The sequence below is a fragment of the Balaenoptera acutorostrata genome, chromosome 5 (assembly GCF_949987535.1).
Source record: "Balaenoptera acutorostrata chromosome 5, mBalAcu1.1, whole genome shotgun sequence".
Lineage (NCBI taxonomy): Eukaryota > Metazoa > Chordata > Mammalia > Artiodactyla > Balaenopteridae > Balaenoptera > Balaenoptera acutorostrata.
In genome coordinates this window covers 42,190,040-42,217,105 of record NC_080068.1, presented here as the reverse complement: position 1 = coordinate 42,217,105, position 27,066 = coordinate 42,190,040, and the positions used below count along the sequence as shown (strand labels likewise).

Genomic DNA, 27,066 nt, shown 5'->3' with positions numbered 1-27,066 from the left:
AGGGAAGTCCCCCAAGATTATATTTTTAAATGACAATTCAGAAGATACATCTACTGATGAGTTAAGACCACTACAAAGACAGCATCTTATCCATAGGTGACCTAATTAGGAAGAGACTTGAATAAACTAGGCAAAAAGCAGGGTCAAATAGCTTTGAAAGGTCTAGTGTTATGGACCAAGGGATGAGAATGAAAAGATAAAAGGGTTATGGGTGAAACCAAGAACTGTTCCCTCTCCCTTCCCTGGTTATTAGACTTACTCTTCTTGAGAACTGTAGAAGATATTACTTATAAAAATTTTCTGAGAGCTTCACATTCTGACTCAGGCTTAAACTGAGATATACCCAGCATTCAGTGGTGTGTCAGGATATTTGGTGAGCCAACTGGTTTCTGACAGCTCTTAGTTACCTAGGCATCTTAATGGACTACAGTTGTTCAGAGGACGGATGCTTGTAATAGTAATATCGTTTGTATTACTAAGGTATATGTTACTATAATTTCTAGTCATACACATACTATCGTAGTCTTGAAAATTACATTTAGTGAAAATGATATAGTTAGAAAACACTTTTTATTGAAATATCCCTAGATCTAATCCTAACTTTTCCATTAAATTCTATCTTCTTTCCAAATTCTCCATTATTATTCACTTTTCTCATTATTTCCCTTTCAAGTCATCTGTGTTTTTTTTTCTTTATTTTTCCTTCTTCTGATTCATTCATTTATACTTCTATGTAATATTTGTGGGCCTAATATATGCTAGGCACTATTTTCGGTGGCAGGGCCTAGATTACAAAGATAATAACACTGTGTGTGGGAACTTAAGAGTTCTAGTAAGGTAGACAGACAAAAACAAAGAATTAAAATCTATGAAATCCAGATAAGTGATAAAGAATATTAAACAAAGGCTATGACAGCGGACATAGGGAGGAAAGGAAGATTCAAGACATGTTAAGGAGGCATAATACAGTAAGATTTAGCAGAAGGGGTGGTATTTTCAAGGATGACTTGAGGTTTCTAGATGGGATAACTGCTAGTGAGGGTGTCATTTACCAAGACAGGAAAATAGAAGGAGATACAGATTTTAAGAACAAATATTACAGTTTGAATTTTTTCAGGAGGATTATTCATATTAAGGTATCTAATATGCAGTTGAAAATATGAGGACAAAGCCTGGGACACAGACATATCAAAATTTTTTAACTTCAGAGTCCCTGAGGGTAAAAAGACCTAATGCTAAAAGAAATTGACATTTTCTCATGAAGAACAGGTTGAGTACAAAGACCAAACATAAGAGCTTGAAGAATACTAATTTTAAGGGGAAGATGGAAGAGAAAGCTGTTGAAAGAAATTGCAAGAGAGGTCAGAGAAATAGTGAAAGAACAAGGAATGGGTATCTCAAATTGAAGACTGCAGATAGTTTTAATCAGGAAGAAAACATCAATAGGATCAAATGCCACAAAATGGGCAAATAAAGTATCCACTAGGATTTTAAAGCACTTACTGTATTGATGCCTAACTCTGTGCTGATCATGATGAAGAATCCTAAGTAAGACAAAAAGCCTTACAATCAAACTGAGGAGCTAACATTCATATTCAATTAATATGTGAATGCCAACCACAGGGGAAGCAATATGTGCTATTATTTTATTTAGTCAGTTAAAAGACAAAGTCAGATGATAAAAAAGAGGTATATATATATATATATATATATATATATATATATATATATATACACATACACATACATACATACATACACAAATGCTTACATCCAGAGCAAAGAAAATTAAGTGAACTGAGATTTCTATTTTATGTTACTTATATCATTTAGGAAGATATTCATGAATGCCTTGAGTTTGAAGTTCTATTGTATAGTAACATAACATTATGGCATATTGGAGGGAATTAGGGAATTAGGATTATTAAATGGAGTGTATTAAGTCTTGAAGGTAAGTGATGAATAAAGTAATTAAAATGTTATTGTGTCTAGCACAGAGTGGCACATATGGTAGGCAGGTGCTCAATGAATATTCATTAGTTAAGCAGAATTCACAGCCAATGAAAATCCCTACTAAAATATATTAAACAAGCATCCTGCATTCCTAGCAAAAGCTGTGATTTCTTGGCAAGTAGAGATGAATCCTTATTTTAGGAACTCTCTCCACTGTTTTCTATCTAAGTCTCTTTTGAAAGTGAAGGTGCCTTAAAATTTCACTGGTAAACAATATTCAAGATTTTATATAACCTGTTCTATTCTGTAATAATTTAAATTAGAAAAGAATTACCAGCTGGACCTTAAAACCCACCATTAAAATGAAGTGTGCTACTTTTAATAGGCACAAGAAGCAAAAAGAAAAAGACAGATACTGACCATAGTTTTGGAGTAGTTCCTCTTTGGTGGAGACAATCAGCGATCGGTCTTTTGCTGATAGAACTACGGCAAGGCACACATAATGCTGCTCAGAAGAATTCGCTCGGCGAACAATAGTAAGAAGTCTGACAGGGTGGTTATTTGGAGGAGAACTGAAATGTTCAATGCAAAACCAGCTGGAGTAGCTTAAGCCAGATGGAGGAGGGAAGAATCTTTCACCTAAAGTGAAAATAGAAAAATAACAATGAAAGAGTTTGTGTTGACTCAGATTTATATTTTAAAAAGATGCCAAGAAAAGCAAAATCTCTAAATAAAATATAATCTACTGGAAAAAAAAAAAAAGAATCTCATAAGCAGAGAAAGTAATATTTACCGGAACCAATGCCACTGACCACAGCCCCATCGGTAAGACCTGTTGTGATGGCATTGTTTGTAGGGGCATTATGAGGGGCCAAACTGGGTAGGAACAGGCAGCTATTAAAGAAAAGAAAACGTACATGTTAGAGAGCAACTGTTTTCTTCTCTTATTACTATGTGCTTACCACAGTGAAATAAACTACCATTATTTAAGGGTAACCAGAGATAAGAGATCATGGAATAAGTCTGGATGCCTAACAAAGTCCTTCCCTTCTTTCAATTGTGTGAGAATACCAAAAGATGTATTTAAAAAATCTCCATTTTTAAAAATTTAAATTAAAAAAAATCATACTATAATTTGCACGTGGTAAAATGCACCAAAGTATAACCTTGTTCAAGACATTGGAAATTTTTCATCACCACAGAAAAATTCCCCTGTGCCCCTTTCTAGTGAGTCACTCTCCTCTGTTACACTGTCCTGATTAGTTTTGCCCAGTCCCAAATATGTTTTAATTCATTGTTCGATACTAACCCACGACAATGTTCTTAAAATACAATTTATAGTTTTAGATCAATGTAGAAGAATCCCACAAACAACCAGTATAGACATAGGCTTTTTCTCTTAGCATTTATGTCCATTTTGAGGCTGACAGACTTTATAAATATACTCTTCTAGATTCACTATTCTTTTTTTTAAATGATTAATATACTTTATTATAGAACTTTTTAAACTTATTTTTTATAAGCAGAGGAGAATCTCTCTCTCTTTTTGTTTTTGGCCATGTGGCTTATGGGATCTCAGTTCCCCAACCACAGATTGAACCTGGGCGAAGGCAGTGAAAGCCAGGAATCTTAACCACTAGGCCACCAGGGAACTCCCTAGATTCTTTATTTGTTACTTCTGCTATTAAAGTTTTTTCTGCCACTTCAAAGTATTTATTCATTTAATGTGATGGTAACTGAATACTTATAATGTATAAAATACTAATACTTATAATGTATAAGATACTAAGTTAAGTAATTTGAGAGAAAAAAGGACAAAACTTAGCCAAAGAGCTTTTAATCTAATTTTAATTTGCATATTATCTGTAACTTACTGTACTAAATCAGAGGTTGACAAACATTTTCTAGAGCGGGCCAGAGCATAAATATTTTATGCTTTGCAGACCAGATAGCCTCCATCATGACTTTGCAGTCTAGCATGAAAGCAGCCATAGATAATACATATACATAAATTAATGTGGCTATGTTACCATGAAACTTTATTTACAAAAAAAGAAAAAAAGAGAATTTACAAAAACAGATTTGGACCGTGCACCTTAGATTGCTGACTCCTATACCATATCAACTTATTTAGCATAATAAATAATTAAAAACAATTAAATCCACTAATCTTAACATGCTCAAGGAACTCAATCATTTGAAAATATATAGCATATACTAAATTTTAATCAAGTAGATTTAAAACCAAAGATCTATTTCTCAAAGGCAAGACTGAGGCATGCAATACAATAGCTTGGCTACCTGGCAAACTTCTTACCCAAACCCTTCAAAGGATGTGTCAAATTCAACAAAAGTCGGAGTAACTGATGACCCATGAAGTCTGATGTCATGTGGGGTTGTCATGGAGACCAGGCACTTCACCCTGGTCAGGGGTACAGTACTTCCTTCTGCAGATTTCACTAGGCTCTTGCTTATGCGGTAATGGTTATCTTCATGTAAGCTGAAGACATTATCAGAACCCAGACCTTCCATAGATGTGATCATACTACCTGTAAGTCAAAGAAAATCTCTTGGGAAAAATATCATATAGATTTCTAAAATAGTGACTTTAACAAGGCTGATTAATTTTAAATACTACTCTTCAGTTTCAATATATACAATAATTTTATTTTTAAACTCCAAAGTTATTATCCAGTTTTAATGTACTTTATGTTCACTTAAAAACTGACATAGCATATGTTTTTACTTTATATTTATTACTAAAGTAATAAACACATTGCAGAAATGTTGGAAACTACAGAGTGCAAGTAAAGATCAGATAGAAAAAGAATAAAAATCACCAATGACCCCTATCCAAGCCACTGCTACAGTAAAATTTAATTATAAGCTACACTTAATGATGTTTATAAAAACCAGACTATACTTTCATTTTACAAAGTAATTTATTATTTCTCTTTGAGAAGAAAACAAAATATTTGAGAAGTATTATCATGGAAAGAAACAGGTCATCTTTCTTATTAAAAAAAATCGGAGCGGGCTTCCCTGGTGGCGCAGTGGTTGAGAATCTGCCTGCTAATGCAGGGGACACGGGTTCGAGCCCTGGTCTGGGAAGATCCCACATGCCACGGAGCAGCTGGGCCCGTGAGCCACAATTGCTGAGCCTGCGCGTCTGGAGCCTGTGCCCCGCGACGGGAGGGGCCGCGATAGAGAAAGGCCCGCGCACCGCGATGAAGAGCGGTCCCCGCACCGCGATGAAGAGTGGCCCCCGCTTGCCGCAACTGGAGAAAGCCCTCGCACGAACCGAAGACCCAACACAGCCAAAAATAAATAAATAAATAAATAAAATCAAGTAAAACTTTAAAAAAAAAATTATAAAAAAAAAAAAAAAAATCGGAGCTAAATAGCAGAAACTTGCTTCTCCCATTTTCTCCCCATTTTTAATTCTTCCCTTGTAGCTATTAAAATTAGACAAGTGATCACAAAAATACTTGAATTTAAAAATTCCTATATGCATGCAAATGGTAATGATTTTAAGAACAAAAAAATAAAATTTAAGCAAGCTGTTCTATTCTTTCAGGAATACGTTATAAATATAACGGAGAAAATATTCCCTCTCAAGATAAACCACATGAATTTAATTATTACCCTCTTAAGTGTGCTAAGCAGTCAGGCAACCATAAAAATATTTCAATATTCTTAGAGAAAGGAACTATTTTTTGTCAATTCTCAGGAACTGTGTAAAGTACAAAAACAATAACAACAACAAAAATATATACATGCAGGGGATGTATATTAATTGATAAGAAAAACTGAAATACTGTTTTCCAATAAAACTGTGTTGGAACTCAAAAGATCTTAGTGTTTCCAAAACACAGTATTCACTAATCACTGACAATAAATTGTAGGAGGAAATAGTAAGGTTGAAATAATGGTTGAAGGTTGTTTAATCTCTTTGATTCTCACCTGAAAAAAAAAAAAAGGTTGAACTAAATGATTACTATATGCTTGAAGAACAGGCATTCTACTCTTCTAGGTTCCATTCTTTCCTGCTTCACTAGTAATGATTATTTCAATCCATTAACACAGATGCCTTAACTATGGCTAACAACAAGACAAAATAAATTGTAAAGTTAAAACCCACCAAACTATAAAATTAACACTGGGAGGAAATCCAGGGCATCTGAGCTCTCTATTGAGAATACTCTTTCCCCACGGCTCTTGAGTGGATGGAATCTGGTGCTCCTCCATGGTCTATGCCAGATGGGTAGGCAGTGCCTACATTCTAACACCCCCCTCTCCATCATCCTTGCATCAGCCTAATGCAAAAACTTCTCTTCCTTGGAGGTTCTGCATCAGCAATCCTATCACACACCTCTCTATGAAACTGCCATCTACTATTGCTGGCATTTCATTCTCACCTCTTCCCTGTACTAATTCTTGCCAGTGCACTGGGGGATCTCAAGGTCCACATGAACAACCTATCTAACACCTCCCTTCTATGATCACCTTTCCTCCAATGAGCTTTACCTCTACTTTACTCCAGAGCCAAATTTTGGGCACAGTCCTTTTCTCTGCTTGTCTCACCGCTCCAATTTTGATTGCCATTACCCGACCTCATTCCTCCAGTTCACCCATTCTTTTTCTCTCACTACATTTGCTTTTTAGCCTAGCCATTCTTCTCCAGCCCAGTGATCGATCCCTTTTCTCCCAGCCTATCACTAGCTGCTTGACTTTACTTCTTCCCCCATCTATCCCATACTCCTTGGTGTTTCTCTTCGACTACTTTTATTAGTATTTTAAATGTCCTGTCCTCCATGTCCTCCTGCACCAGCTGTCCTGCAAAGCCACAGCCTGTGAATAGCCCAGTCAACCACTCTAGTTCAGGCAGCAAAGGCTAATTGAGAAAGGTAAAGAAATTACGGATCTTCTGAGAAAGAGGTATTCCCCCTTCCAAGCCAAGGGTTATCCTGCACATAGGTCTCACCTCCTCTGGATCTTGCTTGTATCACTGATTCCTTTGCCACCCCCATCTGCCCGCTTCTCCAGTCAAACAATGAGATCTTAGTTTTTCTATTTAAATAACAACAAATGAAAAACAACAACAACAAACCCTTCCCTTTCTTTTCTTTTACAGTCGAACTTCTTGAAATAATTTTCTCCCCCTACATGATTTTCATTTATAAGATAAACCAAAAAAAGGGAACTTCAAAGGTCAACTTACTTCTCATCTCTGGCTCATAACTCAGTGAACTTGGTTTGTGGACCCTATATTGTTTTAGCAGTTTTTTGTCCCAGGCACCACAATTTAATGGACTTGCCAAACGTAAAAACTCCCTAAAGAAGAGACAAAGCAAAGTTATTCCTTGATTGGGAACATTGTATAATTCATAAACTAAACACACAAAAAATGTGACTTAATGAATTATCACAGACTAATTAAAAATACTAAAGCAATCTGAACAGTTATTATAATATACAATGCTAATTTTATGTTTCAATTCACTAAGCAGTGAAAAGAGCACCAAGTATTGTGAAAAGTTACAAAGGAAACCTGAGGAGCACGTTCTCCTGCAATGTGACGGGCAGAAATACAGTGAACTGTCAGGGGTGACAAAGACAGAAGCCCTTTATATGCAGTCATTTACAGCATCATGTAAAGGGAAAAAATAAAAAAAAGAATACTTCTCTGAAGTTTCAATTCCCTACAGCAGAAAAAACAAATATTTAAAAGGTCAAGTACCCTTTGCCAGTTTTTCACATAGAGTGTGATACACAATTAGCTCATAATCTATGGCTTGTCAGCAAATAGGTGCCTGTACCATCAGGTGACCTTTGCATTCACCTAATTCATGCACTGTGAAAACTGAGCATGTCCCAATGGTTGGTTTCCACTGCTTCCTCTGTTTATCTAAGTAGGCGGTACAAGTTATTTAGTAAAATACAAGTATTAGGTATGAGATAGTCTCTTTTTCTCATTCAGTCTCTCTACTTTTAAAGTAGCAGATCATCAAAAAGGATCATGGGAAAATCTCCATGATGTTTTCAAAACTTTAGGTCTCTGAATATATTCATAATGTGACAAAGTGAGTAGAGACTGTCTCATTCAACTTGGTATTACTAAGGCCTGGCACACTGCCCTGTACAATACTGTTTAACAAATGTTAACCACAGAGGTTTTTCTTAGCTTGGGGTCAGTTAAAAAATATAAATTACAAATGGAGTCCAATCATTTTTAAGAAAGTTCCAAAAGTTTTATGAAAAAGGAGTACTTTAACAGTAGAAAAGAATGATTTTATTTATTTAAAAATATATATATTTATTTATTTATTTACACTGGGCCTTAGTTGCAGTAGGCGGGCTCCTTAGTTGCGGCTGAAAGTGACAAGATACGTGAGAGTATTTTTTTAAGGAGGGACAAGATGATTTAAACATTAAATCTGTTTGGCTAGGTAATTTCAAGGAAAGTATTTTTTTTAAATGTTGTTTTATCCCTAAAACACAGAGCACTGTTTCTCTTATATTAAAAAAGGTTATTCAAATATACCTATTTCTCGAATGGCTAAACTGTGCAAGGTATATCCACACCATGGAATACAACTCAGCAACAGAAAGAAACAAACTCTTGATACATAACAATCTAGATGCATCTCAAAGGCACTACAACAAGTGAAAAAAGCTAATCACAAAAGGTCATATACTGTATGATTCAATTCACATAACATTTTCAAAGTGACAAAATTATGGAGATGGGGAACAGAGTGGTTTCTAGGGGTTAGAGATGGTGGGGGTTAGGGAAGCAGATATGATAATAAAGAGGGAGCACTGGGGAGATCTTTGTGACATCTTAACTGTGTGATGGTTACATCAATCTGACACAAGTGATTAATAATGGGGGAACTGTAGCACACATGGATACATCGTACCAATGTCCGTTTCTTGGTTTTGATACTGTACTGTAGTTACATAAGATGTAACCACTGGGGGAAACTGGATGATGGGGACACAGAATCTCTCTGATCTACCTTTACAACTTCCTCTGAATCTCTAATTATTTTAAAATTTAAAAAGTGTTTCTTAAAAGAGTTCGTACACATAAAATGTTCTTATCTATAAAGTAGATGCAAGTCATACAAATATAACATGACTTCATTTTTAAAGGGAAGTGAGAGTTTGCTGGATTCAAGCAGAAGAAATGACCAATGGACAAAAACATCCTGCTTACTAATAACTAGGTTTATCTGTTTCTAAGCGCGATATTTTGGGCATTTTGCCCATTTTTGTGGTGCTTTGGTTTTGCCCACAGATAACTGAATTTATGTTTATTAAAGCAAGAACTCTTTGACTATCAAGACTCTAGAAACGGCCATTACTAATGGTGGCTTATTTGAATGTGAAGAAGAGAACACACTGACCTCAGCACCATGGGCTCCAGAGCCTGAGAGGCTAATCGTTCAAACATCCGCTGGAGGGGCGGGTGTAGCGAGTGGTCCTCATCAGCCAGTGCAGCACTGCACCGCTGCAGCAGTCGCGCATGGAGACCAGCTTCACACATGACTTGCTGGTTTCTTTCTGTGTGCACCAGTGATTGTAAAATATTTGCCACGGCCAGTTGAAGGTCCAAAGCATGCTGGAGTTAACAAAGAAATTCATGCCACCGGGGCATTCTTAATAAGACAGGTGATAGTTCTCTCCTTTTAAGAGTTGAAGCACACCTTTTAATATGAGGTCCCTACATGCTTCAGATTACATTCAGATGAATTAAGTAGCTGACTTAGAGGGACACAGCAACTCCAGAACAGGGCTAGGGAAATATCTCTGGTCTTCATTCTGCTAGAAGCATACCTAGCTCAACTCCATTTTCTTTCAAGTCTTTCGTATTACATGACTATATGTAACTAATAATATTTTTATTTTTATAGAAATAGTGGCTATAAAGTAAATATTTTTCACGGTAAGTAAATAACCAGTTTAAAGAATGACCTATTGTTAACATTTGTGACACTTTAGGCCTTCGAAACCATACAACATTTTAAACAAAACTAGGCACCCAAACTCCTGAGTGTTACAAATGAAAATACATAAATAGCCTCAAAATGGTACCTTCAGTCATTTTTCTTCCTGTATTATTTATTAACAATTTCCACTGCTGAGCAGGATTTACAGGGAGAAAGAGAATTATTTTAGTACCAGCAGTAACTGCATTTTAACAAATGAGTTGTATTCTAAAACATACGTATCTACTACTCATTAGGAAAGTTAAGACTCAAACATGAAAATCCTGTTTTTTTCCTTTACCTACTTCAGTATGTGACATAGAAAGGTTCCATGTCACCTTCTTGGTCCCACTCCCTTGCTCATGTAGTCACACCTTCCACTCACTAAAGACGGGAAGGAACCAATCTATCCAAGCTTACTTCTGGCTGTGTCACTGACCCAACAGAGGCCAGGAGGTCCAGCATAGAAAGCATGGCTCCAGGATGGATGATGACAGCATCAGAACTCTGGAGAGATGAAGTTGCCACATGTAGTTTCAGGTCAGCAACATTTTTAGGAGGGTAGACGGGGGGAGTTGAAACAGAATGATATGCATGCCTATGAAAAGAAAGAAGGGTAATTGGGTATTTAATTTCAATCACATTCTCTGTTCATTTTCTTCATCTTCTACTACCTTTCTCCACTGAGTAAAAAAAAGCCTTATAATTAAGGGTTGGGTTACAAAACACCTTAACGTTGGGAAATTAAAAAACAATATATTATCAATTCTTGAGTCACATACAGACAACTTATCAAGTCTTTTAGGCTCTTATATGTTTTTACCACTTACTATTTGGATTGTTTCATTAAAGAATGGCACATGATAACTAGTTAACATTACTCTATGGTGTACTTGAAAGTTGCTAAAAGAGTAGATCCTAAAAGTTCTCATGACAAGGAAAAAACCATTTCTTCCTTGAATCTATGTAAGATGATGGATGTTAAGTAAACCTACTGTGGTAATCAATTTGCAACACATGTAAGCCAAGTCATTACGATGTACACCTTAAACGTTATACAGCGCAGTATATCAATTATATCTCAGTAAAACTGAAAAAAAGAAAAACAAAAAGAATAACATACATGACAGAAGATATAAAGAATAGGTGAAATTACAGTGAGTCAAAGCTCTAAGAAAGATGATAGTTCTGATAATTTGTGATGAGTGTACAAGTTATATTAAGTGCCTCAGTGAGAGTGTTTTCTTTGAAATTTCCTATGTGTTTTTAACCTTTCCTTAAACCATGGGTAATATAATCAAGAACAAACAAGATCAAAGCAGCCTACGCTATAACTGGTTCAACTGAGTCAGAGTTGGCTCAGAATCCTGGCCGCGTGTCAATAAATGTATTAAGAATCAAGGAGTTCTCCTTTAGCTTATTTGGAACAACAATCACGCTCTTTTGCATTATCCTCCCTACCACTGAGAATATTCACAATTTTTAAAAACTTTAAAATATTTTACGTAACAAGCTTCCATGAGTTAGAAAGCCTAGCCATGCCCTGAATGCACAACATTTCTTCTCGTCAATGATCTCCACCGTCTATTGCATACTCTTCTTCTGCAATTCATGAGTTTTGCACATTTTGTATCTTGGCACAAGGAAACAGATGCTTGTGGCTTCAGCCTATGGGAGCTCTTTGTTCCAATGAATTGGTTTCAGCATAATTTGTCTAATGCTGAGCTCTGTCACTGAGAGCAGCACAGTTTCAGCTCTCTGGCACAAGAGCAGCTTGGGAAACAGATGCTTTAAGTCACTGATTTAGTAGCAAAGAATTGGCACTGCCATTTTTTTTTTTTTTTTTAAGTACCATTCTCTTTTTAACAGAGATTCTAGGAAAGTACTCAGTTTCACTTAAAAAAAAGAAAAAAAACACATGTGCTCTACTGTTTAAAGTCAGCATATCCTCCACCTACTCATTTTTTTCACTCCCTGGTTTTTTTTTTCTGTTTTTGTTCAGAAAGATTTAATTTCTAAACTTACTAGAATAGTTTTCTAACTGTTTATTAACAACAGGTATCCTCCTCCCATGTTTCTCCCTTTATTCTTTAAAATATTTTGACCTAACTAGAAAAACAAAAAGATTCCTAATTCCTCTATTGTGTAATAGGAACTCCAAACCATTAAGAAATTTCATAAAAATTGTTTTCATTACACATAAAAACTAACGCAATTTTGAGAAAAAAACATCAATTCGAATTGTATATTCTAGTTACAGGCCTTCTGAAATTATTTCTTAGTTGCCTGGTTTAATATAAATTTGAACTTAAATTATTGATATGTATAGCTAGGAAGAAGTCCTTTATGTCTTTGGAAACTGAACTCTACTAATATGTAACTATTATAGTAGTAAACTTTTAAATCTTATATAGAAAAATATTCTAATGTAGGAATTACATTATTCTTCTCAAACTAGAAAAATACTGCAAACATCGTAGAAATCTAGAACATGGTATTTATTAAGTAAAATTAGGTCGATTTTAACAGCCATTATATAACATTAACTCTTACTAAGTCACTTAGGTATTACCACAGGTATTACCACTTTTTACATTTAGAGACTGTGGTAAGCTTATTAAATTGGTAGCTACCAACCAAGACCTAACCATTTGTAAAGATAGGATAAAATGACATTGCAAAATTTAATTAATTTTTATGTTGCAGTTACTTTTAAAGCTTAAAGAAATTGCTACTTAATATTTCAATCTAAATTCTTATATATACTTATCTACCTCTTTTGGGAATATATACTTAAATATTTAAATTCTGAATTTGCTTTGCCTTAATTATCAAGTGTGTATAGGCACTAAGTAATGGACCCCATGTTCGAACGATAACTAGTACTCGCCACCTTTTTTGCTATTGCAGATATATTCTGAGAGTCTTGGTTACTATTTTGTATTTTGTTTTCACCTCCTCTAACTGTGACTGAATATTGTTCAACATAATTCTGTTCCATTATTCCTTCTGAATAATGAAAAAAAATTACGAGTTTTAGTTTTCCAAAATAAGGTTTCCTAGTTCTTTTTCCTCCAATTCTTCTACTAGAGAAGAATCTCCAAGATTTTACTTGCCAGACAAGTATCACAAGTTGAAATTTCCTTAGTACCTTAATCTCCACAAGCCATAAAACTAACACAATGTTGGGTTTTTCCTTTTGCAAACAAAACAAAACAAAACATGTTTTGCCACAAGAAAAAAGATGCCCATAAGCTGATGTAATTTGAGATGTTCTTGAGATATTCTAACTTCAAAAATTACTATACTGTGAAGTAAAAAAAGTTTTCTTTATTAGCTTATGATTCTTATCACTGAGCAAAATGTATGTAACCTGACCAGAATGGCAAGCGGAAAATGTCAACACTGATCTTACTATTAGCAGGAATAGCACTGGGAGCTTCCTTGGGGTAACATCAACTTGTAGGCCTCATTAGAATTCCCATGGATAAGATACACTCAACTACAACTGCTGATTCAGTGACAGTTTCCCCTTAGGTCAAAGACAGGACATCCTTACATGTAGCTGTGTTGCAAAAGATGAAAAAATGTTTTTGAGCGAAGGCCTTAAATAACTATGATATGGAATAAAATGCTGTTTTCCCTCTGTCAAACTACTATTTAAATAAATAGTAGGTTCTGATAGATTTTTAAATATTTGTCCCCTTAATCTGTAGATCCCTACTGAAAGTGTTCTGTAATTTTTGGTTAATACTTAATGAATTTAAACACAGCAATTTTTGAGCCTTTACCATGTATGACAGAATCATAAATATGATTTTTTAATGATTAAAATTATTTAGTAATTGAAACTATTTTTCTAACATCCAGTAGTTCTCTGGGATAGTAAGCACACATGAATCTTCCAACACAAAGTATACCTTTTACCGTATTCATTTTAGCAACAGAAAAATACACTAGGTCAACTCAAATTGATTTCATAATATCTTGAATCAAGAACTGCTCTTACAAAAACAAAAAAGAAATAGTAGTTTTTAAATACAAATACATTGAACAATACTAAATTCATTTATCTATGCCATGATTTACTAGAAGAAAATGAGCTGTAAGCCCCAGTGTAAATTTAAAAGAAAAAGGAAAATATAAGCCTATATACCTAATGAATATTACTCTTAAAATATATTGAAATACCAAATTTATAACAAATACTTCAAATTTAGTACTAATTTAACCACAACTGTGTTCAAGTTTCAAAATCTGAACAACAGAAATAAAATTAAACAACAACATAGCAGAACCTCAGGATTCATTTTTAAAAAGCCACAGTGGAAGAGAATTAATACAAGACTTAAGGACTTGCACTTGCTTATGAGGAAAACAGGGGCAGGAAGAGTATTTGGTGCCAAGTGCACAGACTATGATCCTTTTAAGTACAGGTCGCAAATGGAATCTCAAATGGATCTTAATTGTACTCTTGTCAATCAACTGCTGGTTCTTTATAGTCATAAGCTTTATATATGAGGTAGACTACGTCAGTTTAGAAAGAGATTTACACACAACTGATGAAAACAGGAGCTAGGGGAGATTTTTTTTATTCGCTTTTTCAAAGGTTAGCCTGCTGAGTCTTCATAACAGCATCATATTTCAACTGGTTGGACCCGATTGAGAAAATACACATTTCCTCAGCCAGTGCTGGGATGTTCATTTTGAAGTAATACTAAAAACCAAAGAATGATCCCAAGGACATTTAAAGTGAAAAGAAAAAGGAGGAAAGTATTCGAAAGAGTTGAGGCATTACATCCTCATTTCTAAACTAATTTTAATAAAATACATGCTGGCTCTAAAATGCATATTTTAGTCCAAATAATAGGGTTGGATGACAAAAGTCTACATGTCCTTCATATCTTCATAGCATCAACACATTTTACTCTCATAAATATACTCAGCAGAAGCTGACAGTTTTGAAAGCAAAAACAAAGATATCAAATAGAAAGAAAATAATTAAAGTTACAAAGCACAAAATCCACATTAACATATAATTGAGCACAGAAGAAAAAAACCCATACAAGTAAAGACTGACTTCGGTTATTAGATCAGTACCTTTTCCTGGACAAAGCTGGTGTACCCCAAGGAGAGGGGAGAGAAGACTCACTTGTCAGGCAAGGAGGGATCTGCTCTGCACGACTACAGACGACAAAACAGGGCGGTTTAGAAAGGTCAGAACAGGACACCAGGTTGGCAGTTGGTTAGTTTCACAAGAAATACCAGTAAAAGTTTAATAGGGAACATCCTCCCTACTCAGCGGGAACAAGGAACAAGACTACAACACATGCACCGAGGGAAACAGGAAAGCATGCTTAGGGCAGATGCTTATTCATTCATGTTAACACGTAACATATTTGTTAAACAGAGTGCTATAGGCCTTGTTTTTTGAGGAAACAAACTAAAAATAAGGTACACTAACCAGGATAAGTTAGAAAACAAGGGAAAAGAGGTTGAATCTAAATACACAAATTTTAATTTTAAAAAACATCTTATTCCCTCAACACTACACTCTCCCATGGTTTCTATAAGTTAACGATATATATGCATTTTTATTTTCAAGGCAGGGAAAATTTGAAAACCTTTTTTACATTACCTGTGTTTTCTATCTAAATACTAAGGCCAAAGAAATATTAAGAAACAAGAAACATCTCAGTAGGCATTTCAAAGTAGATAATTTTACAGTTAAGGATATAAAAGCTTTTAGCTCTACCCAATAGAGTTACTTGCTTTATTTATGGGGCCATCATAGAAACAATTCACTTCTTTTATGAAGTAAAACTATGGTGATGGCTAAAAGTGATAATGCTTGGGGCAAATTAGCAGCACGATCAGCATGATCACTCTCACATTATTTTCAAAGTGAGAGCTTAATTGAAAACACACTTTAAGAACTGAAAATAAGTGATTTAGGTAAAGCAGACTTACGATCTCAGAACCCTGCATTTTCCACATCATAGATTTTATCACTATGTTATCGTTTATTTATGTGTTTGTACTTAAGGTAAAGGATGGATATAACCAAAGTAGCCTTGTGCTGAGTTGCACCCTCAACGCCTAGCACGATGACTTGGCATGCGATCGGTATTTGTTAAGTACTTGTTTAATGAAGGAATGAGTAAATTAATCTGATGGACTCTTGAACTGTCAATGTCTCCCAGGGAGATAAATCATTTTTTGAGGATTATAAAATGTTAGGAATGATTATGAATGTTGAGACTATATCATCTGTCTGAAAATACATGTAAATCATAACTATGTTCTATTGATAACTGATATCAGTAAGTCTGGATGTACCTAATGTTCTTGAGAATAAAGAGGAAAGAGAAAACATAGGAAACACCCCCATGAAAAGTAAACTTCAGGGACTTCCCTGGTGGCGCAGTGGTTAAGAATCTGCCTGCCAATGCAGGGGACATGGGTTTGATCCCTGGTCTGGGAAGATCCCATATGCTGTGGAACAACTAAGCCCATGCGCCACAACTAGTGAGCCTGTGCTTTAGAGCCCACGCGCCACAACTACGAAGCCCGCGCACCCTAGAGTCCGTGCGCCGCAACTACTGAGCCTGCGTGCTACAACTACTGAAGCCCGTGTGCCTAGGGCCGGTGCTTCACAAGATGAGAAGCCACCACAATGAGAAGCCCACGCACCGCAACGAAGAGTAGCCCCCGCTCGCCGCAACTAGAGAAAGCCCACGCGTAGCAACTGAGACCCAACATGGGGGGAGAAAAAAGAAAAGTAAACTTCATTGAAACTGTTCCGCTAAGTGCATTGAGAGCTTCACTCTAACCTGGTTTTACAAATAATACACAGATGTCCATGCTGAAAAGCTTAACATCAGAGCAATACTAATATTCACAAATAAATTGGTAAGTAAATGAGAGAGAAGATTCATTTGTTTTCATTTTCTTTCAGGTTAAATTATAATTTAAGCCTTAATGTTGAAGTCATACATAGCATACCCTTTAATTCAGAGCACAGAGCAGAGCCATACCTGTCAAAAGAATCTGTGGCTACTTTGTAGAGATAAATAAAGAGTTTACTGCAGTGCCGTAGAGTGGGTGACACTGAATCCATCAAGATTACGTCTTCCTCTAAAAGTCTTTGAAATGGCTGTGTATTTGAGGGGAAGACATTCATGGGGCTTATTTTTCTTAGGTCTGAGAAACAGCCAAGAAATCGAACGGCATCTGCCAACTTTTCATACTGAATCTCTGTTTTGAAGAAATGAGAGTTGGCCGGCTCATAGCGCATTGCTGCAGTCAATGTGCAGAACACAGTGTGGAGAAGTTCAAACACTTGATTCTGGTTCACTTTCTCCCAGCCATTCTTGGGTGGTGAGCTCAAAGATCTTTCCATAGCAACAAGCAAGGACGTAATGTACACAAATCCTCCAACTTTCCTAAAAACTGTTCTTGAACGATGGCTTTCTCGAAGAACTGACAGGAGGGCCTACAGGGGACAAAGAAACAACACAAACAAAAACAAACTTATAATTCAAATTAAAGAAACATAACTGTACATGAATGTCAAAGGGGAATGCCATTCTGTGAACATCTGATATGAGTATTTTTGTCATTTACCAAATAAGCAGTCTTATGAAGCATGCCAAATATTTTGCTAATTAAAAAGTGCCATATTAAAAGCAGAAGATCATTTTAGAAAACACTATCGCATATTGCTTTTGACAGAATAATGGATATATCCAAATCCTGGCTGAAAAGCTTTCCCTATATATTTGATGAATAATGACATCAATGAAGTCAGTGATTTTTACAAAGTAATTTTATTAAATAAGTAAAATACATATTCGAGTATAATTTTACACAATCATGAAAACTTACAACTGTGTGTATACAAAATGATTTATTCTAGAAAGGATTAGAGAGACGATCAGGGAAGCCAAGGGCTGAAGTATTCCGATTCATGTAAAATGACCATATCCCGATGCTTTGGAAAGAGCAGTCACTTCAGAGGAGTTATTAGACATTCTCTCTTGCAAAGTGAACTGTGGCTTGAGGGCTGAAAGCATGCTCTTTCCCAGAATAGCTCTTAAGGCCAAACAGGTAAAACAATCTTTTATAACTATCAGTTATCTTCTGAACTGTCATACTTTTAACATAGTTTATTATTAAAAATAACACATTATAAAATTACTTAACATTTTATGGGGCACTTACTATGTATTAGGTACTTCTTTAAGTGCTTTAATACATTAGCTTATTTAATTCTCTCAATAATCCTATGCATTGGACACTATTATTATCCGCACTTTAGAGATGAAAAATTGAGGCCCCACGTGGTTAAATAATTTGCCAAAGGATTATACAATGGCAAAGATAGGATTTAAACCCAGGCAGTCTGATTCCCCTATTCATGCACTTAACCATGAAGCTATACTGCCCCAAAGGACAATTCGAAATCTGTTTGCAGATACACAGGCTCTTTTTCCCTGTTTCAGCAACTGAAACACCATGAGAACCTAATTTTGCTTAAGACACAATTTACAATCGTCCCAGTCATTACATTTGAAAAGGCCATTTTATTAAAATATCTCATACATTTCTAATAGTATTTGCAAAAGGGAAAAGCTAAATATTAATATATATAATTACCTTTTTCAAATATACTATTGATACTTTAGAAATTATGAGATTCCACTGTACATACCTATACCTTATTATTTTAAAAGACAGAAAATGTACAATCTGTGTATGTAAATAAAATTTAGAAATACAGTGTATTCCTTCCATTATTCTGCAAGCAGTAAGTTTCCATTTTGTTTCCGTATCTTCTCAAATTTAATAAACTGTACTTGTAATATCAACTCCTATTTACAATATGACTTCATAACTTTTTGTTATTTTTAAGCATCTTATAACTTAGCCTGAAGGTTAAATGCAAGGGCTAGAGTTAGAACGCTTGGGTGGAAATTTTGACCCCAACATTAAAAAGCATTTCACTATGGTCAGTTACTTAACCTTTCTGTGCCAGAGTTTCCTCTTATGTAAAATCTAGACAATAATAAGAACTTACTTTACAGGAAATACATGTAAAACCCTTAGCAAAGTGCCTGGCATAAAAACCCATAACCATCATCATCTTCAAAAACACACTGGGGAAAAACTGGACATGTATTATTTTATATATGAGGAAGCACGAGTTAAGAGTCAAAGTAATATGTACAAAATCGTATCGTTGGTCAGAATTATGATAGGGGTCAGAAAAACAGTGCTTAATAATCCTTAGTCCAACAGTACTCTATGTTGTGTGCTTCTGGATAAGTTCACCTCCTACTGCCTCAAAACTGGTTACTCTGTTGGCACTGTGACATTATCACAGCATAATCTCAGTATCTGAAAATTTCAAATACCATGAATAACTTAATATCCTGCTTAAATCAATAACTAATGATAATGTAGCAAATGCCAAAGCTACAAGGAGATGTAGATGCTAGGTGGTTAATTAGGCAAAATCATCAGCTACATATTAACTCCATTTGCAGAAATCTAATGCTTACAATTCAAATTTGTACGTTGGCAGAATTATAAAATACTACATATTACAAATTAAACTACATAGGTCTGTGGTTGTCTCAACTGAATGGAGACCGTGAGAAGCAATTCTGAATGAAGCAAAAATGGAAACTGAAACTGGAATCCCAAACCCTCCTCGCTGCCTTCCAACACTACTTCATGCCCTGAAAGCAGTGGAATGCTAGAGCCAGCTCATACCGGCCATGAGAGCCAACAGTTTTATTTTTGGAATTCTGCATACCAGTTGTTAAGAACATAACCATAATTAAACATTAAGTTCTATAAATTTAAAACTAAATTAATTATCTTAAAAACAAAAGTAATAAATACTCAAAACTCTGTACTTCTTAGTTATTTTCTATATTTGATTATTATTTGTGCCCTTGAGATATTATACAATGGGGTACTACTGTACACCTCTTCCCAAGTCACATTCAGTAACACATTAGTTGCCTGAAACAGGTCACAGTGGGAGTACCGACACCATGGAAATCAGTAAATGCAGCAATATCAGGACCCGCTCCTGTCTTCCTCCTGTCTCAGAGTCAGTTATCACCATTTATCAGAACAGCACTGTTTTAAAATTACAGGTCAGTTAATTGCCTCTTGTTGGCTTTATCTACCAATATTTTACAAATCCAATTACAAAGGTACCAAGAAAGGAGGAAAATGTATGTTTAAAAAGTTGGCAATCTTAACAACTTTTGAAAGCACTTGTTTTTACCCCAACAATCCCCTCAAATATACAAATGTTCCTCAATATTGATATGCATGTAGATGTCTTCCTTGTCTAAGAGATAAATTGTGGTCCGATTATTCTTGCTTTTAAGTTAAAATGCACACTGAAAATTGTCATTATGGGAATTCCCTGGCGGTCCAGTGGTTAGGACTCCGTGCTTTCTCTGCCAGGGACTGGGTTCAATCCCTGGTCGGGGAACTAAGATCCCACAAGCCATGCAGCCAGGCCGAAAAAAAAAAAAAAATGTCATTATACTCAAAACAGGATGAAACATACAACAGCATAAAGAAAAACACACAAATTTCTCATTATTGATGAGAAATTAACTGAATAAAGCAAAAGTTTAATAAAAGAAATACATGATTCTAGAAGGGAGCTATACTTCCTGTCACGTCTGTGGCAGGAACAGGGTGAGGGTCTCAGGAGAGAAAGTCAGAGGGAAAAGAGACAGCTGTCGTCCCCAGGGCCCTTGGAGGCCAGGTTAGAGACATTGGCCTTTCTTCAGTTATTATTTTGACATAATTTTAGACTTGAAGAAAAATTGCAAGAATAGTTCATAATAGTTTTAAGTCATTTAAAAACAGCCACAGATTGTAGTAGCAAAAATCATACCAACACACTTATCAAACTTACTCTTAGGATGTCAGTCTTCAGCTGCAGTTCTGTTGGTGGGGCTGAGTGCATCAACCCCAGGAGCGTGCCCATGTCATCATCCCCATTTGGAGAAAGCACCAACTGCTGGATCATCATCAGGGCATGCTGCCGACATTGTGGGTACCTTACTATATTATGCGCACATCTTGCGCCTCCAAATTCTCGAAAAATTCCTTGGAGGAAGGAGAAAAAAGAACAATATGGGCTAACTTAAAACATTCTAAGCCGAATGAATTAAAACCTGATCTTTTTGTAGAAAGAGTAACTCAAAAGAATGCACATAAAACCCACCCAGCTATTTCACTTTTTAAATTACAATAGAAAAATCTCCTTTTAAATTAACAATTACAATACAATACAATACAAAACTGTGGGTTGTCAGCAAAGGCAGATAAAAATTTTCTGTAGATTTCCTTTATGCAAGAATGCCCTGGGGCTTCCCTGGTAGTGCAGTGGTTAAGAATCTGCAACTAAGCCCACGCGCCACAGCTACTGAAGCCCGTGTGCGTAGAGCCTGTGCTCTGCAACAAGAGAAGCCCACACACCTCAACGAAGAGTAGCCCCGGCTCACTGCAACCAGAGAAAAGCCAGAGCACAGCAACGAAGACCCAACGCAGCCAAAAATAAAATAAATAAAATAAATAAATTTGAAAAAAAAAAGAAAGAGAAAAAAGAAAAAAAGCATGTCCTGGTATGGTCAACATGTCCAACTTCTCCAAATCTAGACTATTCGGAAATTTCATAGGTAGATACCAAAGAGGCCAATATTTTTATGTAGAGGCTTTACTGAACAATACTTGAAATCAGTTTAGTAAAAGGCTTTTAGATGAACAATATCCCAAATAAATGAGGTTTAAACTGAACAAGGCTTCTAAAACGATAGCAAGAAAACAATGGAATAAGTTATTCTCCAATGAGAAAAATTACAAGGAACCAAACTTTTTTAGTTAGTAGAGCACACAAACAAAAAGAAGACAAACGTTGTAACAGAAAGCATTAGGCACTTCACTGTCCCAAAGGCTTTATGTAGACTGATTTATTTAATCCTCACCCCCTACTACACAGATGAACATATGAGACACGCAGAAGCTGAGTAACTTCTCAAGAAGTTGAGTGGCCAAGGTCCGCCATACAGCTAGCAAGCAGCCAGCAGGATTTATGCCTATATAGGCGCATTCTATAGCCTGTGCTTTTGACCATGAATGATACTATTCTTATGTCAAATACCATCTTTTGAGTATATAAAAAAAAAATGGACCAAGTGATCTAAATCATCAATTAGTATTTCCTCCAAAGTAACTGTTCTATCCTTTATGCTTTCAGAGTACATTGTACGTGCCACTATTGCAATAGTTTGTATCAAACAGTCTTAGTATTATTTGCTTATATATTTGGTCCCCCATTAGAATTTGATTTCCTTCTGGCCTGTGTTTCAAAAAATGTTTCCTGAAGGAATAAATGTCAAGTATATTTTGTGGAAGTGGCCACTGCTCTATTTAGTGACTTTCTATTTGCTAACTTCATAAGAATTCTATAACCTTGAAGTGAGTGTAAGTCACGTGCCTGAGATTTAGCACATGGAAGACCAGGTTTACTTACTTCCTGGTTGTCAGGTAGTGCCCATTAGACAATCATAATGGCTAATAATTTTTTGAATACTTACTATGAGTGAAATACTATTTTAAGTGCTTGAGATCACATAGCTAGTAACATCTTTCTTAACAAGGAAAAGACAGTCAATAAGAAAACAACTTTGTGAAAATGTCTGGCATGCTGGGAGATGGATTAAGTGACATTTGGTCTTATAGGGTCAACTCTTCAGTGGAATTGTTCAGTCTCTTCCTATGTAACTCTAGATCATGTCATAAAAAGCTAATTTGCCAAATAAATTGTTAGTACATCCTCATTACATTTCTGACTATTTCAGCTAACTAAACTTAGTTAGTGGAAATAAGGAGATTATGATACCACAGACAAAACGTTAGTATCATACCCATTAAATTTTATCATACTTATTGTTTATATTACCTTCTAAATTCATTCAACTCTGTACTGGCATTTACCAAAACTGTACTTAAATAATTACTTATACAATTATGTGTTTACATCTTTCTTCATCAGGTTGTAATTCCTTTGGGGCAAGAATTATCCTTTTTTTTTTGGGCTGTGATGGGTCTTCTTTGCTGCGCGCGGGCTTTCTCTAGTTGCGGCGAGTGGGGGTTACTCTTCGTTGCGGTGCGTGGGCTTCTCATTGCGGTGGCTTCTCTTGCTGCGGAGCATGGGCTCTAGGCGCGTGGGCTTCAGTAGTTGCAGCACGTGGGCTCAGTAGTTGCAGAATGCAGGCCCTAGAGTGCACAGGCTTCAGTAGTTGTGGTGTGTGGGCTCAGTAGTTGCAGTGCACGGGCTCTGGAGCACAGGCTCAGTAGTTGTGGCGCGCGGGCTTAGTTGCTCCATGGCATGTGGGATCTTCCCGGACCAGGGATCGAACCCGTGTCCCCTGCATTGGCAGGCGGATTCTTAACCACTGTACCACCAGGTAAGTCCAAGAATTATCTCTGCATTTTGAACGTCTAGCATGGTGTCTAGGACACACGATATATTTTAAGTATGTTGCATATTGGGCTCCTCCGCATTCATGCAAATAGGCATGCATTTGTGTGTTTGCTAGTTCATTTATTTGTTCATTAACTCATTCATTTCTAGCTTGCCATAACACTTAAAATACAATTCAAGTTCCTCAGCATGGCCTAAAAAAGCTCTATATGATCTGGGCTCAGCCTACTCATGTGAACTCACCTCCTCATCGCTTATTCCTTTCAAGCTGTATTGACATTGGTGCCTGGGAGGTTTTTGACATTGGCTAAAATTTTAAGTAATCTTTTTCAAAAGCAAGTGTGATATTTTATAAATACAGTTGGACTGTTTATTAATGACAGGTAGAAAAAGGTTGAAGAAAAGTTGAGATGAAAGATAAACAAAAGATTTACTGAATCCATTTTCACCTGGGAGAGGCAAGTTTTATTCTTTTCAGTATTTCCCTAAGGTTGTAACATTATAATACTCTGACTTGAATTACTAAATAATTAAGAGAATCACCATGTTTTGGAAAATATGTAAATAAGCAAAGTTATTGGATGAAGAGTCTGCACTATATAAGTAAAAAAACAGAAAAAGAATACTTCAAACACAAGGCATACATAAAATATAAGAATATATTTTGAAGTAATAATAATGTTATATATTTTGTCATTCATAAACTTAGGAAGGTCAAAAGTATTGCATTTCTAGAGATATGATGGTGCCGTCACTGAATCAACAGTTTTTCCTCTAAGTGACAGGAGCATTTCAGAAGCAAGAATCATTACAGAAGACAAACCAGAGGTAATATCCACCCAAAGCATTTGCTAGAAAATTTTCTAATTACCTGCATTTGTGTTTGATCCTTGAAGAAGCACTGTCAAGGTCTCCATGACCAACAAAGCCAGGTGTTTTTGGTCTTCAAATGAACTATTATTTCTTGAGTCCCCTAGGAAAAGAGAATTAAAGGTCCAAATCACAGAAGTTATAAGCTTATTTTTTTCTGGATTTAGGATTTTTTAAATAATTTAAAAAATAATTCCTATCACTTTTACCATCAACACAACTTACATAATACAGCCTTTAAAAATGATACACATGTCTACCAGCTACCAAAAGTGAAGTCAAAATCAATGTTTATAGATTTCATTTTGGTGTGGCTAGAAAGCTAGAGCTACCTAACAAATATTAAAAAGGAAAATGCCAATCAAAGTAAAATGTATCCTTCTCACAGGTGCTTTCCTAATCAAGGAGGTCAACAGAAGAATGCTAGATTTTAATGCACCAAAGAGAATGAAAAGTTTATGAATAGCGCTGTCTATTCAACTTGCATTAATTCATTCAACACGTTTACTACTAAATGCCAGATACTACTATGCTTTAAACAGATTTATCAGAAAGGGCGAAAAACATCATATTTAAGGTACCTAATGATAATACATATGTGTATACATAATATCACTAAAAAGATATATTTATTTGCTCTCTATAATTAACAAAAACATTTCAAGGCACCTAAACATCCCAACTGTTTCCAGAAGCTTTTTTTATTCCCTCTTAGAAACAAAGTAGTAGACATTGGTCACGTGGATCATAAATGTTTTCCTTAGTTTTTACCTTAAATTCTCTTCCACCACAACATATTTCTGTCCCCCCCAACCCCCTGCCTTTCCCCAATTCCCTAATAGAGGTTGAATGAACAAGTTAACTTGTGGGAAACATTCACAAGGATCTCATAATAATGCACATTACTAAGTAATTCAAATCAATAAAAAAATGACAGGCAAAACATGAACAAAACACCCTGCTCAAACCCTTTTGTCAAATAAAAATAAAATTATGGAAAGTGCTTTACCTTGTTCATTTAGTGCCTGAGTTGGATCCTTCAAGAGGGCAGCATATTTGTGCAAAAGGTTTACCATGACCTCCAGAAGGCCCACCTCCCTGAACACGTCTTTAAATACGTAGTCGTGTCGTGTAAACTTAAGAAGTGTTTTCATTGCAATAATGCTACAGTGGTAAGAAGAGCTAGATTTTAAGAGAATGCTAACACTAATAAGTTCTTTACAAGGGATATAATTTAAGCTAAAAACGACAAACTCCAGCATCTCGAAGTATTTGTTTTGTACTTCTGGGAGTTTAGAAATCTTTTCTGCAAACTGTGACAGTGTGTGCTGTGACTCTAGGATGAAATAATTGGCATTGTCAGCCATGTAAATATTTGTGATGGCATCAAGAATGATGTGGGCAAGGAAGTTGGTTTTTGCTTTTAAAAATGCATTTTGAAGAACTGCAAAGGCCTGGATATTTCTCACACTGTGACCTAAAACAGAAAACAAGAACACAAAAGTCAGTGCTATGTGATATTTTCATCGTGGCAAACAAGTCTATTTATTTATTTATTTTTAAAATTTAATAAATTTAATAAATTTATTTATTTTTATTTATTTTTGGCTGCGTTGGGTCTTTGTTGCTACACGCAGGCTTTCTCTAGTTGTGGCGAGTGGGGGCTACTCTTCATTGTGGTGTGCTGGCTTCTCACTGCGATGGCTTCTCTTGTTGCAGAGCACGGGCTCTAGGTGCACAGGCTTCAGTAGTTGTGGCACACGAGCTCAGCAGTTGTGGCTCGCGGGCTCTAGAGCACAGGCTCAGTAGTTGTGGCGCATGGGCTTAGTTGCTCTGTGGCATGTGGGATCTTCCTGGACCAGGGCTTGAACCTCTGTCCCCTGCATTGGCAGGCAGATTCTTTTTTTTTTTTGGTAAGCAAAATAATATCTTTATTTTTTTTTAATTTAATTTTTTTAACATATTTATTGGAGTATAATAGCTTTACAATGGTGTGTTAGTTTCTGCTTTATAACAACGTGAATCAGTTATACATATACGTATGTCCCCATATCTCTTCCCTCTTGCATCTCCCTCCCTCCCACCCTCCCTATCCCACCGCTCTAGGTGGTCACAAAGCACGGAGCTGATCTCCCTGGCAGGCAGATTCTTAACCACTGTGCCACCAGGGAAGTCCCAAAACAAGTCTATTTAAACAGATTATGAATTGTAACATCTGTCAACTATTTACTAAGAATACATCCTGTTTTCACAAAAGGTCTTTGTCTTCAACAGGTTCAGTCATTTAATTAAAAATAAATAACACTAATTAAGCTTTTAATGCAGCATTATGAATATTCTGATTCCAGAATAGTATATATTGAAACATCAGACTGTTTTAGAAAAAATAAAGCAAATTATACAGGTCTAGGCTTCAGAGTTTGGAAATGTGCAGGAGTGTCATTTTTATTATCTGTAAGATTGACCTTGACTATAAGAACAGTTACCTCTCAATGTGAAAAGGCTTTCAGGCTGAAGAGGTAACAGGCATGAGAACAGCAAAAATGGCAGCAGGAAAACAGGAGGGGAAAAGAATTCTCTAGGTTCCAGTTCTACACTTTTAATTATAACATTAGAACTTTCATGAAATTTTAATTTGGAAATTTATTTTGTTTTCAAGCTGGAAGTGCCATTTGTTTACATACACATTTGTTAAAGCCATTTATGGCCAGCTACTAGCTATAT

General features: G+C 35.8%; 1 protein-coding gene across 8 annotated transcripts in view; it reads right to left on the bottom strand.

The window, feature by feature from the left end:
- WDFY3 (WD repeat and FYVE domain containing 3) overlaps positions 1–27,066 on the bottom strand; it is a 285,270-nt gene that overhangs the window by 116,440 nt on the left and 141,764 nt on the right. For 7 of the 8 annotated variants that reach the window (XM_057547043.1, XM_057547039.1, XM_057547040.1 and 4 more), the window contains 11 exons: positions 25,352–25,819; positions 24,344–24,445; positions 20,899–21,092; positions 16,985–17,442; positions 15,048–15,131; positions 10,368–10,545; positions 9,366–9,580; positions 7,175–7,287; positions 4,271–4,502; positions 2,747–2,847; positions 2,374–2,592 (listed from right to left, as the gene is read on the bottom strand). In XM_057547043.1, coding sequence (XP_057403026.1) covers positions 2,374–2,592; positions 2,747–2,847; positions 4,271–4,502; positions 7,175–7,287; positions 9,366–9,580; positions 10,368–10,545; positions 15,048–15,131; positions 16,985–17,442; positions 20,899–21,092; positions 24,344–24,445; positions 25,352–25,819 — 2,364 coding nt within the window. The remainder of the gene's footprint in view (positions 1–2,373; positions 2,593–2,746; positions 2,848–4,270; positions 4,503–7,174; positions 7,288–9,365; positions 9,581–10,367; positions 10,546–15,047; positions 15,132–16,984; positions 17,443–20,898; positions 21,093–24,343; positions 24,446–25,351; positions 25,820–27,066) is intronic. The other variant, XM_057547044.1, reaches the window with a different exon arrangement.